This window comes from Sardina pilchardus, chromosome 7, assembly GCF_963854185.1.
Source record: "Sardina pilchardus chromosome 7, fSarPil1.1, whole genome shotgun sequence".
In the NCBI taxonomy this organism is placed as follows: domain Eukaryota; kingdom Metazoa; phylum Chordata; class Actinopteri; order Clupeiformes; family Clupeidae; genus Sardina; species Sardina pilchardus.
Window position 1 is genome coordinate 8,933,606 of NC_085000.1, and position 12,982 is coordinate 8,946,587.

The following is a 12,982-nucleotide window of genomic DNA, read 5'->3' on the forward strand; positions in this document are numbered from 1 at the left end:
ATAGAGGGAGAATGGAGAGGAACCGAGAGGGGGAGAAGAGGGAGGGAGAGAGAGAGAGCGTACAGAATAGGGGGATGGGGAGGAGGGGAGTGGGATCTGATGCCTGTGGTCGACTTTCATGCTTAGAGGTCGTATCTTCTCTTCTGGAAGCTTCTGAGAGAGGACGAGCGGTCTTTGCATCATCCCCACTTCTTCTCCCCATGGTGGACCCCATGCTTGGCAGGCTGTAGCGCTGTCGCCAGGCATGCTGTAACATTAATGCTAATGGAAGTGGATGAGGAGGCAAGAAAGAAAGAAAGAAAGAAAGAAAGAGCACAGGGAAAGAGAGAGACAGAGAGCACAACATCCAGTGCTCCATATAAATATGCATGCAACTAAATGATCTGCACTTAAATGGAGTGCATCTATAATATTTATCCCATGTGGAAGTACAGTAGGTGCTCATTAAAGATACTTGGCTCAGCCCGTAACGGAATCCAGGAACTGTACATCAGCCATTTTCCATACCAGTGTTAGTATTCGTAGATAGTAGATTGTTTTGTTTTTCATTTAAATATACAGTAGCATTTTTTGTCCGGCTATTTCAGCGGTGCTATTAATGGAGCAGTGGCATGTGATGAAGATGGCAATGGTGACGATGATGATGGTGTTGAAGATGAGGATGATGAGGCAGGACATGTGAAGAGGAAGGCATCTATAGGAATGTTTGCACCTGCGTCTGCCGCACGAGGCCTTGCCTCACCTCGCCTCGCCTGACGGTGCTGCGGTGCTGTGGTCCTGTGTGGCGCGGTGGCATGCATCTGACTCTAATGAGTGGCGCTGCCATCTCCAATCAGCCGTCATGTCAACCACGAGCGTGTTGTCACATACATGCCACACAACAGGGGCATTGCCAAGCAGGCCTGTTATCGTGTGTGTGTGTGTGTGTGTGTGTGCGTGTGTGCCTCCATGGTGTGTGCTGGCACATCGCTGGCATGCATGTTGTCGTCCGGGGGGGGGATTGTCATACCTTTAGCATATTCCCAGCATCTGGCTTTACACGAGTGTGAATAAGCTCGGTGTCAACATGGCTCAGCTGTCCCCTCTAAACGCGAGCAGGGGAGGGGAGAGCAGCCCACGGCGCAGGCAGGAACAGCAAAGGGGCCACTGCTGCTTCCGTTGATGTTTCCATCCTGCCGTGCAGCCCTCGGCTGTCTGCTGTCGGAGGTTCGCTCGCTCCCTCGCCTCGCTCACCCTCCCGCGCAGCACAGCAGTGATTAGGATGAAAGAGTGATGTTCAAACGTGTCTGGTCATGTTCTGAGACATTTTTAGATTTCACTTTTTTTTGTTGGATTTTCTTCATTGTCCACACATGGAGTCAGAGGGACAGGCCTCATCTAAATCAGGCTGCGTGTGGCGCGAGGGGTCAGCCCGGTGTTAGTCGAGGCTCTCTCTCCATGGAAACACAGCTGTCTAGCTGTACTCTCAAGACTTCAATCCCAGCAATTGGTGATGTGAGCGAGGAGCTGTCTGCCTTTGATGGGTTTCAAACACACTTAAAGGACCATCACGCTGAAAAAGGAAAAACAAAAAAAAAAAAAAAAAAAGAAGTTTTTATGTCCCAGAAAGACCACCACCAGCCAGCTAGCGAACCAGTCGGCTGGCCAGCCGGCCACTGATGGCCCCTTAAACCTCAAAGCACAGCAGTGATCCTTTATTCTCCCAGCTCTGTGAAAATGTCATTACGTAACGTTTTCAAATGGCTCTCTCTTGCCCTTCCCATCATCATTTTACCCACACCACCACCACCACCACCACCACCCCCAATCCCAGCCATCCCCCCAAGCATGCCACTACCCATCCCAACCCAGCCCAGGCCTAGCATCCGCCTCAGCCCCACCCTCCGCTCCTCTCTCGGATCTATGGGAGATTAAGGATTAGGGGCAGGATTGGGATTACACAGCCAGCGGCAGCAGCACAGGGTTCACAGCAGGCTTGCTCACAACCCCACCCCACCACACCCCGACCCAATCCTCCCCGCCCGCCCTGCCCACCCTCTCCCTGGAGATCATCATGTTGATTCCGTTATCAGTCCTGCTGCCTTCCTCATCTGTGGCATCAGTCTTCAAGCTCTGCAGTTAGTTTCTCTCTCTCTCTCTCTCTCTCTCTCTCTCTCTCTGTCTCTCTATCTCTGTCTCTACCCACTTTCCCCAGACTCATCAGTTATATTAGTGTGGCTGTTATAGAGCATGTGAATGGCGGGAATGATTTAGCACAAGTCATTAGACTTTCCCCCACCGCAGTGTATCATACTGACATTAGGATAATGTTTCCGTGTTCATTAGCATCGGCAATACCATATGCACTATTAGCTAAATAGAGGCAGCAATATGCTGGTCACTAATGGTTAAGAGCACTGGGAAATCACTCTTTGCCAAACTGGCTCTGTGGAGGAAGTTTGCTAATTAGGGTATAATAATAGGATAATAGGGTATAATCAATAATAGGTTTCTTTTTTATTGCCGTTTGTAGAATAGAGTAGATTTTTTGAAGAGCACGTTCATGTTTTATGCTCTGCAGGTGTTATTTCTCTCTCATGATTCAGCTCCTCATATGCAGAAGACAAGCGATGAGTGTTGTGCTCTGTGCGCTCCGTGAGTTTATTCTGGGTTTGCTTTGACAGGTGGATGCTGCCATGCCATTTGGGTGCCTTGCCCTGCGGGACGGGCGGACGTACCACAGCCCCTCGGAGATCAGTGACAAATACGAGATTGGGCAGGTCCTCAAAGCGTGAGTCCTCTCATCACTCCTCGCTCACATGGGGAATCTAGTGCGGCTTCAGAGAGGGCTGTAATTGCCTTTGTGTCTGAGCTAATGATGTTGTGTAACCAAAGTAATAATAAAGATTACTCCAAAGGAATGTTTTCGATTGATATTAGGCATTGAAAGGAGGTGAGCAGTGTTCTGATGGGGAGGCATAAATAATTCAGAATGGAGCCTGGATTCTTTGTCTGTGTGTTTGATATCCAGAGCATAAAATAACAAGAACAACACCAATCTCAGACACTCGACTTAAAAGAAAAGGCACCCCTCGTGAGTCATTAAAAAGTAGTCGCAGGCTTACATTTCATGTCATTATGCCATTAAGCTGTCTCACGAACAGAGTCGAATTATTTGAACACCATAGGCCCTAATTTGAATGATGGACAAAGAGCAAAGTCTCCCAAAGTCTAACCAAAGCTAATTTGATATCTAGCCAAAATCGATTTGCTCATTTCACTTAACTGCAGTCTGCAAACACTGATGAATTAGCTCAATCTGTTTACTCAAGAATTGTGCTTGTTGACAGACTTTGCACTTTGCAAACCATTTAAATATCTGACAGTAAGTTTACAGAGGGTTTGAAACAAGAAATCATCAGACGTTCTCATTTGCGCGCCCCTGCTTGTCTCTCAGGAAGGAGTTCTGCGAGTTGTGTTTGGCGAAGGACCGACAGACAGACAAGGTCTACGTGTGCAAGAAGTTCTTCAAGAAGGATGGCAGGAAAGTGCGAAAGGCCGCCAAGAACGAGATCATGATCCTGAAAATGTATGTGATTTCAGATGTCTGCAAATGCTTAGTGTGTGTGTGTGTGTGTGTGACTTTTGTGTGTGTGCGTGTGTGTGTGTGTGTGTGTGTGCGTGCGTGCGTGCGTGCGTGCGCGCGCGCGTGTGTGTGTGTGTGTGTATGTGTGTGTGTCTCTCTCTCTGTGTGTGTGTGTGTGTGTGTGTGTGTGTGTGTGTGTGTTGACATCTGTGTATGTCCATGGGGAGGTTCTGAACTTTGAGCCATGATTGCCTTCATTTATACGCTCATGTCCACTCTCCTCTCCTTCCTCTCCTCTCCAGGGTCACTCATCCCAACATCCTGCAGCTGATCGATGCCTATGAGACCAAGAGAGAGTACTACATCATCCAGGAGCTGTGAGTCTGACCCCAGTGACATGATTAGTGCTTGGCCTTGTCTGTGCCAATGTCTTGTTCCATAAAAATCTCCCTCTCTCTCCTTCCCCTGACTGTCTGTTTGAGGATTGCTATCCTTCATTTCCTTACCCATCTCCCACTCTCGGCTCAGCCTTCCCCAGTACAACACATACACACACACACACACACACACACACACACACATACACACACACACACACACACACACCACAAATACTCAGCAGACACTCACACATTCACACACAGACACACACACACACACACACACACACACACACACACACACACACACACACACACACGCCACAAATACACAGCAGACACTCACACATTCACACAAACACACACACACACACACACACACACACACACACACACACACACCCTCCCCCTCTCGCCCCATTCACACACAACTTACCTCCTCACCCCGTCTCTTCTTTCTCTCTCTCTCTCTCTCTCTCTCTCTCTCTCTCCTTCGCTAATTTACACGTTCAGATGTTGGCTCTATAACAAGTCGGAATGCTGCAGGGAGCGCTCACTTGTGTTTTTGAAATGAAGGATTCCTCATTACCGACTTCCAGAATATCAAAAGTAACCACTAGTGAAGGGCATGGTGAACGCCACGGACTGTAAATACCAAAGGGTTGATCTGAAAGAAAATATTTTTTCTTTTTTTTTAAATTAGCTTCCAGTAGCCCTGATGGCTGCCCTGCAGGCTGCCCTGCTGATTATATTATTCCCATGTGCAGTCATTAAAGCAAGATTACTTTAATGCACACCACTTGCTTTATAGCCATACAAGGGGCTGTACAGTATGAGTTATATTGTCATTATTGTTGTGATTGAAAACGTTTATGAGTATGCCATTACAAGTAAATTCATCCCATCAGACTGTGTGAAGATGCAATGTGCATATCTGTGTGTGTGTGTGTGTGTGTGTGTGTGTGTGTGTGTGTGTGTGTGTGTGTGTGTGTGTGTGCGTGTGCGTGTGCGTGTGTGTGTGTGTGCACCTGTATATTAGGGAAAAAGAAAGTTTGTCCTCCATATGCCCTGTATGGCAGATGCCTCAGATGCATCAATACAGACTCTGATGGTTAATGTGTGTGTGTGTGTGTGTGTGTGTGTGTGTGTGTATGTGTGTGTGTGTGTGTGTGTGTGTGTGTGTGTGTGTGTGTGTGTGTGTGTGTGTGTGTGTGTGTGTGTGTGTGTGTGTGTGTGTGTTGTGTCTGTACCACAGAGCCACAGGTGGGGATGTATTCGACTGGATCCTGGACCAAGGAAACTACACAGAACGTGACGCCTCCAATGTCATCCGTCAGGTTCTGGAGGCAGTGGCCTACCTTCACTCCCTCAACATTGTCCACAGGAACCTCAAAGTGAGTTCAGAGCCATTGACCTTCACAGGCTTGTCGGCTCCTCGGTTAAGTCTCACGCCTTAAGCCCTTGTGCTCCTGACTAGAGCAACTTCATCCACCTCATACAGACGCTCACACTCACCCATGATATGTTTACAGTGGGATTAAACAAGTAAACACTGTGTGATATGGTTAGGTGATTGCACTTAAAAAAGACCAGATGAGGCCACCCCCTTGTTAGCGCTCAGAAGCAAGTGAATAGTACTCTGCATTATTTGCCAATTTCCCTTTTGACACATAAACACTGTGATGCTACTCACAAACTCTAAATGCTGATGAGGCTTGTGAGCAGAGGCAATAAGAAAGGAATAAACGGTAATGGAGTCCCTTGTGCCTTTCTTTCTTTGTAATCATTTATACCATTAAGATGAGCTTTTAGTGCACGCTCAGTGCTGTGGGGTTGTAGTGCCCTCTAGTGTGTAAGTTCATCTGTTAGGTAAATGTTTTCCTTCACTTCAACATTGTTGTATGAGTGTGTGTGTGTGTGTGTGTGTGTTTGTGATAGATGAAGAACTGCAAGCGTGATCATAGCCCTTTTGAAGTTATCTTTATTGGTTCTTAAGCGCACCAAAGAATATCATGGTGATAATGACACACATAGATCTACCGTGTAGTCCCCCTGTGGGCTTTTATCACTCATTCGAGATAATAGAGTAATTGCAGAGAGCATCTCTTCTATACAGAGGGGAACAAATCCTAAGTAGTTTCATCAAGTTATCAGAAAGCTTGTTATTCCTAATGTTTGTCTCATGTGGAGGAGATGATGGTGAAGCTCATTCCCATCCCACCCTAGAGGGAAGGAACATATGACACCTCCCCAGCTCCCTCACACCTTCTCTGCAGGAGCGTCTCTTAGAGTCTCGAGTCAGCAATCGACACCTCACCGTGCTCATCCTGGCAATTCTGTCTCTCAAATACATAATTACAGCATGTGGTAATTTAAAAAATATTTGGGAGAGAGAGAGAGAGAGAGAGAGAGAGAGAGAGAGAGAGAGATGTTTAGCTGGGCATGTTTAATCATGGAGGTACAGTAGCTGCACATTGCTGCTCTCAGGTGGAAACTGTGTATCCAAATCCATTCATTTTCAGGAAACTGAAAAAAACGTGTATTTAAAAACTGTTTTTAAAAATGCATTATTGCCTCGTCACATAATAATAAAAAATAATAATAATTTTGGAGATTCAAAGTTTCCACCCAACAGCAACTATATTCATTGTCCCTTTTTTAGTTTGGTGAGCATATATTTTCAGAGCTTGGCCCTGGACAGTTTAAAGGATGCAATGAATAGAGTGCATTTGCCAGTGGCCTTGACAGTGCAGTCACCCTTCATATAAAGATACAAACAGAGCTTAATCTGACTCTTTCCACTTGTCAGTAATACTGCAACATGATCCATGATAGCAGATAAACATAATAATTGCCATATGTTATAACAGCAAAATGACTGGGTGTAAAAATAACACAAAACATCTTCATACGTTTGAAAAAGATAATTTAGAATACCAGAGATGCCTTAAACAAAGGACCTGCACCTGAAAAGAATGTGGCTGCCTGGCCTAATGTGAGGTTTTACGATTCAACGTATTGTACTTTAGCGTCTAGAGAAATTGAAGGTTAGAACAAGGCCGTGTGCCACAGTTATGAAATCTTGGATAAAGGGAGAGTATGAATAGCGAGTGCTCATCTTTTTACACTCCAGTCTTCGAGTCGTGACTCAGGCAGCCAGTGCACTATGATTAGATACCAATGGTAATATTCTTCATTTGAAAGTTAAACAATGATATTGGAAGGCAACTGGAAGGGTGGTGGTCTTGACATTTTTGTCTCCAAAGAGATGTAGTCACTCAAACACAGTGCCTGTTGCACTAAGCTAAGGAGTTACTGTACACATAGCGTGGGTATTCAACACATTAATTTGAAGTGTTAAAGAGTGGCTCAGCACCAAAATAGCATCTTTCATCAAGCAGAATCTAGGCTACATTAATAAGATCAAGGTTACAGTTATAGGCACAGATATCACAAGATTGGGTGGCTGATGATTACTGATATGTACAGTTTCTGTGAAAAGGTAATCTGAATGTTCTATTGTAATGTCTGTGTACCTTTCTGTTCCTGTTCTTACTAGCTTGAGAACCTGATGTACTACACAGAAAACAACCACAGTAAAGTAGTCCTGCGGGATTTCTATCTGTCCAAGTTTGAGAACGGCTCCATCACAGAACCATGTGGAACTCCTGAGTACCTTGGTATTTAAAATAATTGACATATCAATTGGTTGAGAATGAGACTGACCGTTTTCATAGATAAAATTGTCCAACATGTATTTTGGAATTGTATTCATTTTTAGGTCTATAAGCATATTCATCTGACTAGAAAAGTGGCTGATTCTAAGTGACTAAGTGTGGTGCTGGATTTACAGCACTGCCCCATTTACCAGCTCTTTGATTGCACACCAGTGTTGATTGCATCAGATTGCATAGTGTTCACTATGATCTGTCCTGGTCTGTGCTCTTAGCTCCTGAGGTGGTGGCGCGTCATAGGTATGGTAGGCCAGTGGACTGCTGGGCCGTGGGTGTCATCATGTACATACTGTGAGTGACTTTTATATCCTCTGTGCTCCATAAAAAAAAACATTTTTAAAGATAGATTTAATTCATTTGTTAAAATAAAATACTTTGTGTGAGGTTGTCATGCTGCACTGTATGTATTCTAATGTAGCCTATGATATTTCTGGATTAGAATGTGTTGATAAATGTTTGGAAAAACATAGCTATGAATGTATGAAACCAGCTTAATGGCTGTTGGCTCATTTCTCCTTTTTTTCCAAAACAAAGTTCCTCTTTCTCATCACACCCTCTCCGTTGACCTTCTTGCATTTGTAAATGAGCAGGTTATCAGGAAACCCCCCTTTCTTTGATGAAACTGAAGAGGAAAAGACAGACCTGCATAACCGCATCATCTTCTGCAGGATAGTGGCGGGAGACTTTGAGTTCGACTCACCTTACTGGGATGACATCTCTCCTGCAGGTACACTAGATGACCACTGGGGGGAGCTCTAATGTCTGCGCATGTAGTGCCCTACGCGCATGCAGCCATATAGAAATATGTTGTATCTTTTTTTAAGGCTCTGTGCACATGAAACACACTGATCCAGCTTGCAGCAGCGGATTCTATACAAATACTTATACACTGACACTTTCTCTAACCTTTTGTACTCTAACCTTTTTTGTGTGGTTTGTGTGCCTTAGCTAAAGAGTTGGTGTGCAGACTAATGGAGGTTGACCAGATGTTGAGGATAACAGCGCAAGATGCCTTATGGCATGAGTGGTGAGGACACATACACACACACACACACACACACACACACACACACACACACACACACACACACACACACACACACACACACACAGTAGATCTTGATTTGCTCTTTTCTTTCTTTGAAAAGGATTGCTGGGAACGGAGCTTCAGAGAAAAATCTTAAAGATGGAGTTTGTGCCCAGTTCGAGAAGAACTTTGCCAAAGCCAAGTGGCGGGTAAGAGAAATCATACTGTACGTTACATTACGTAACGTTTATAATTTTTTGTCCCCTTTCTAGCCTATAAATAACATTTTAACTGTGAGGTTCACAGTTACAAGGTTCATGCTAGTTACAATGGTGTGTTCAGTGTGTCATCATTTATTTTTCAGTCAAATTATAATGTTGATGATGTTGATGTTGTTGATGTTCAGTCAAATTATGATGGTGATTATATTCATACAGTATGTTGATGATACTGATGATGATGATAATGATGATGATGATGATGATGATGATGTTATGATGCTCTCCTTTCCCCTTGCATGTGTCATCCAGGAAATTAAGGTACAGTGGTTCTCTGTGAGACAGTATGGAGCCAGACATGACTTTTCTCACACAAGAAATGTCTGACTTGACCACCAAACCCCCCTCTCGAAACATACTGATCATAATGTGATAGATCTCATCTGGTCAAGTCATGTTGTGGAAAAGAGTGTCTTCTTATTCAAACCTCCTGCTGTCTTCACAAAAACCCACCACTTAGCAGCCCCCGTCAGCCCCAACAGTCACAGCCCTACAACTAGTCATGACCACCTACCCATATGCATCCATGCTATCCTTAAATTTAACCATGTTTTCTTGTCCCTTTCAATATCTAACATGCAGTGTGTTTGTGTGTGTGTGTGTGTGTGTGTGTGATGAGAGAGTGTGATTTGAACCCCCCTTATTATAGAAACAAAGGTATGACTCATGTCATGCTATGCTCATTTATCCCTTCTGGCCTGTTCCTTAAATTGAGTTAAGATAGTACTAATACAGCAAGTAGTAATCTGGTCACACATTAGTACCATAGCCTGGCTCCATCGCCATATGACCATTAATAGTTGATTAATAGATTTAGTTGAAGATTTATGAGATTCATTATCCCCTTAAGATTACATGTGGTACGATTTATATTAACGTTTAAGGTTATGAATGGTAACTTGGATGATAAAAAGTAGGCTACAATAACTATTTAGTAAACACATTTTTGAAAATAGCCATACAAATGTCAATTTGTACAGCTAATAGTACATTCTGTGCTGCTCCGAGTTTTTACTTTTAGTCAATTTGTACGGTGTCAGTTGATGTCAACTCTCTGAAAAGATCAGTAATAGACTCTCTCCATGTTTTTTCTCTATGTCTCTGTCCATTCACTTCCCTGTCTGTCTACACTGTCTGTCTCTCTGTGTGGACGTTGGTTTGTGTCTTTCAGAAAGCGATCCGCGTGACCACGTTCATGCAGCGGCTGCGTAACTCTGAAATGTTGACTGCCAACGCAACAACAGACGACCAGACCACTGCCGTGTTAGACAACAGCCCGGAGAGTGAGGGTCCCCAGACGGACTTGGGGAGTGTCCCCACTGTGAGTGTCACCGTGGAGAACACGCCTGTGGATGATCCTGAGGAGGAGGAGGAGGAGGAGGAGGAGGAGGAGGACAAAACCGAACATGTAGAGGAGAAAAACGCAGAGGAGCAGACAAGCAGAATAGGCCTGATCCCTGTCACACCGTCAGTCGGTGTATCGCCCTCAGCCACAGCAGAGCCCATCGCCCAGCAAACCCCTTCCACAAAGACGCCAAGTGAGGAGCCAGACAAAGTGACCAAGAAAGGAGCTGGTGAGGGCACTCGTAAGATAGCCGCAAGTTTAGGGCAAGACAAAGTACCCGGAGACGTGAACAAGGCGCCTGCCACACCTGAACCGACTAAGGCCCCAGAATCCGCTGGGGTAAAAGTTTCACTCCAGCAAGACGTTCCATTGTCGAGTAGCAAAGAGAAGAAACCCGCGGCCTCCCCTGACACCCTGAACCGTCGGAAAATGGCAGCCAACCTCTCCATGGACCCTGGCCCCGAGCCAGTTGCCAAGACAAAAGCCGTGGCCACCGACAAAGACCAGACAACGCGACAGGAGGAAAAGGCGGATACAGGGAAGAAGCAAGAGATGTCCCCGAGCAGCTGGTGCCAAACTCAGGTTCCAGAGGCAGTGGCAGAGAGTTCCGCAGTGGTAGGGCCCCTGGCAGAAGTAGGGCCCAGGACCAGAGATCAGGCGGTAGGGAGAGCTGACGAGCCCATGGTACAGGGAGCGCAGGTTCAGACCACCTACAAAATTGTAGGTACGTCCAGTTTGGGACGGCACAAGCCAATGTATAGTCAGGAGCTGGGGACAGGGGCTCCGGGATATGCCAGTCCATATTGCTCCCCTTACTCTGTCGGTAGAGGGGGCTTGTACAGCACTTTGGATCACCGTGGCACAGCGAGTGCTGATTGGCAGATGGACAGTGTGATTGAGCAGATAGAAAAACAAATGGCCGCCGTTTTGGAGAAGATTGAAGGAGACATGCCCTCGCTACTCGAGCAAATCAGCGACTGCCCCGAGACCCTCCCCAGGGCAAAGAGTGCCCAGTCCTCCCCCTCAGTGCGCCCCCGCTCGTACCACCACTCGACCCCGCCACCCCTTCCCACCACCCCACGCCCGCCTCTCCCGAACCTACCGCACCTGACCATTCCACCGCCCTCATACCCTCCTCCTGCCCCGCCCAGTAATGTCCAGGCACACACCCAGACAGTCACAGAGCAGGAAGACAGAGATGGACTGAGGGGGATTGCGAGGTCTGGCCAATCACCACATGGGGGGTTCTCTGGAAGGGGGTTATGAGGCAGTTTATTTCAGTGTTGTTAAAATACACTTTTCATGACCCATTTATTGTGATAACTGAAGGTTATGGTAACTCACTGCTATTGATTCACGCACATAGCATTTGGTTTGAGTTTCTTTTTCGGTGGGTTCTAGCTGCACATTTAAACTGTAACATGTAGCCTACTTAGGTCCAAAGAATCATCAATGTTTGCAGATGAGATCAGTTTTTTAGGACACATTTAGAGTTTTTCAGACTGAAAGCTCAAACATATATAGGCTACACTGCACATCAACCCTGACTAGGACACGTCAGTCTCAGGGATAAAGATCAAGTTTGTTGTCGGTGTGATGGATATTTTCAAAGCATTATATTGCTACCTACATCAAGGAGGTTATACTTTGGTAAGTTTGTCTGTTAGTTTGATGTTTATCTGTCAGCAGGATTACACAAAAACTATTGATTTTGAACATGTGGAAGGGGCGGAGCATGGGAGAAGCTATTACATTTTGGCCTGGATCTGCATCAAAGCCCAGATCCAGGTTGTTTTTTCACTCGTTTTCACATTGCAAGATGGGACATTTTGGCCTTGTTGGATGTCTGCACTCTCCGATAATCCTTATGGTTATTTCCATGTTGTTGTTATTCTTCCACCACAATTTTGTCAGATTTTTGAACAAAAAAATGATGACACTGCTGAGAATTTCTTTGGTCTTGGATTGTTTGGATTGTGTTTAAACTATATAGAAGAGATACCCATATTCAATACAATGCACCATGTATTTGTGTACGCCAACACCATACAGTGCTGTATATTTGATATGTGTATGTATGCCAACACCAGACAGTATTGCCTAAGAAATTTGAAAACATGAAAATAGCTCAATAAAGTCTTTGTATACAATGAGACTAATATGAGTAAATAATTGTACTTGTAAATATTTTGTGAATACTCGACCCATGTTTCATATGACTATTGATATCATTTATCTTGTATATCTTATAACTGTGTTGCATGTCCCCACTGAAATGTGCAAGTATTAAAGCTGCCATTCCCATCTGGTAAAATATATTCATTCCTGTGTATTACCTTTCTGTACAGAGGCTACTCTTTGATATGTTGTCTACCATTTTGTTCCACTCACCTGCAAATTCTGCTACCATTTAAAATGTTATTTATTTCTTAATTCTAAACTAATTTAATACACTGAAAATATGTATTGCATTTTGTTCATTGTCACCCATTGGTGTAAACTTTACCGACTTTACTGTAAGGTCAGTTTGTGCCAGTTTTATCACTTGTTTTGAGCTTGTTTCCTTCATCATGTCAGTGATATGACCTTGAAATATTTAAGCTTTCTGCACTGTCTGCGAGACATTAAATAAAATGTTAATTCCCATCTGGTA

The 12,982-nt window shown here is 44.8% G+C and overlaps 1 protein-coding gene across 1 annotated transcript in view; it reads left to right on the forward strand.

The window, feature by feature from the left end:
* The window catches only part of camkvl (CaM kinase-like vesicle-associated, like), a 36,838-nt gene extending 23,856 nt beyond the window's left edge, over window positions 1–12,982 (forward strand). Inside the window, exons 2-12 of the mRNA XM_062542142.1 lie at window positions 2,664–2,770; window positions 3,437–3,568; window positions 3,868–3,942; window positions 5,201–5,339; window positions 7,505–7,625; window positions 7,895–7,970; window positions 8,270–8,406; window positions 8,628–8,706; window positions 8,828–8,915; window positions 10,156–10,392; window positions 10,486–12,982. Coding sequence (XP_062398126.1) covers window positions 2,676–2,770; window positions 3,437–3,568; window positions 3,868–3,942; window positions 5,201–5,339; window positions 7,505–7,625; window positions 7,895–7,970; window positions 8,270–8,406; window positions 8,628–8,706; window positions 8,828–8,915; window positions 10,156–10,392; window positions 10,486–11,595 — 2,289 coding nt within the window. The 5' untranslated portion in view covers window positions 2,664–2,675 and the 3' untranslated portion in view covers window positions 11,596–12,982. The remainder of the gene's footprint in view (window positions 1–2,663; window positions 2,771–3,436; window positions 3,569–3,867; window positions 3,943–5,200; window positions 5,340–7,504; window positions 7,626–7,894; window positions 7,971–8,269; window positions 8,407–8,627; window positions 8,707–8,827; window positions 8,916–10,155; window positions 10,393–10,485) is intronic.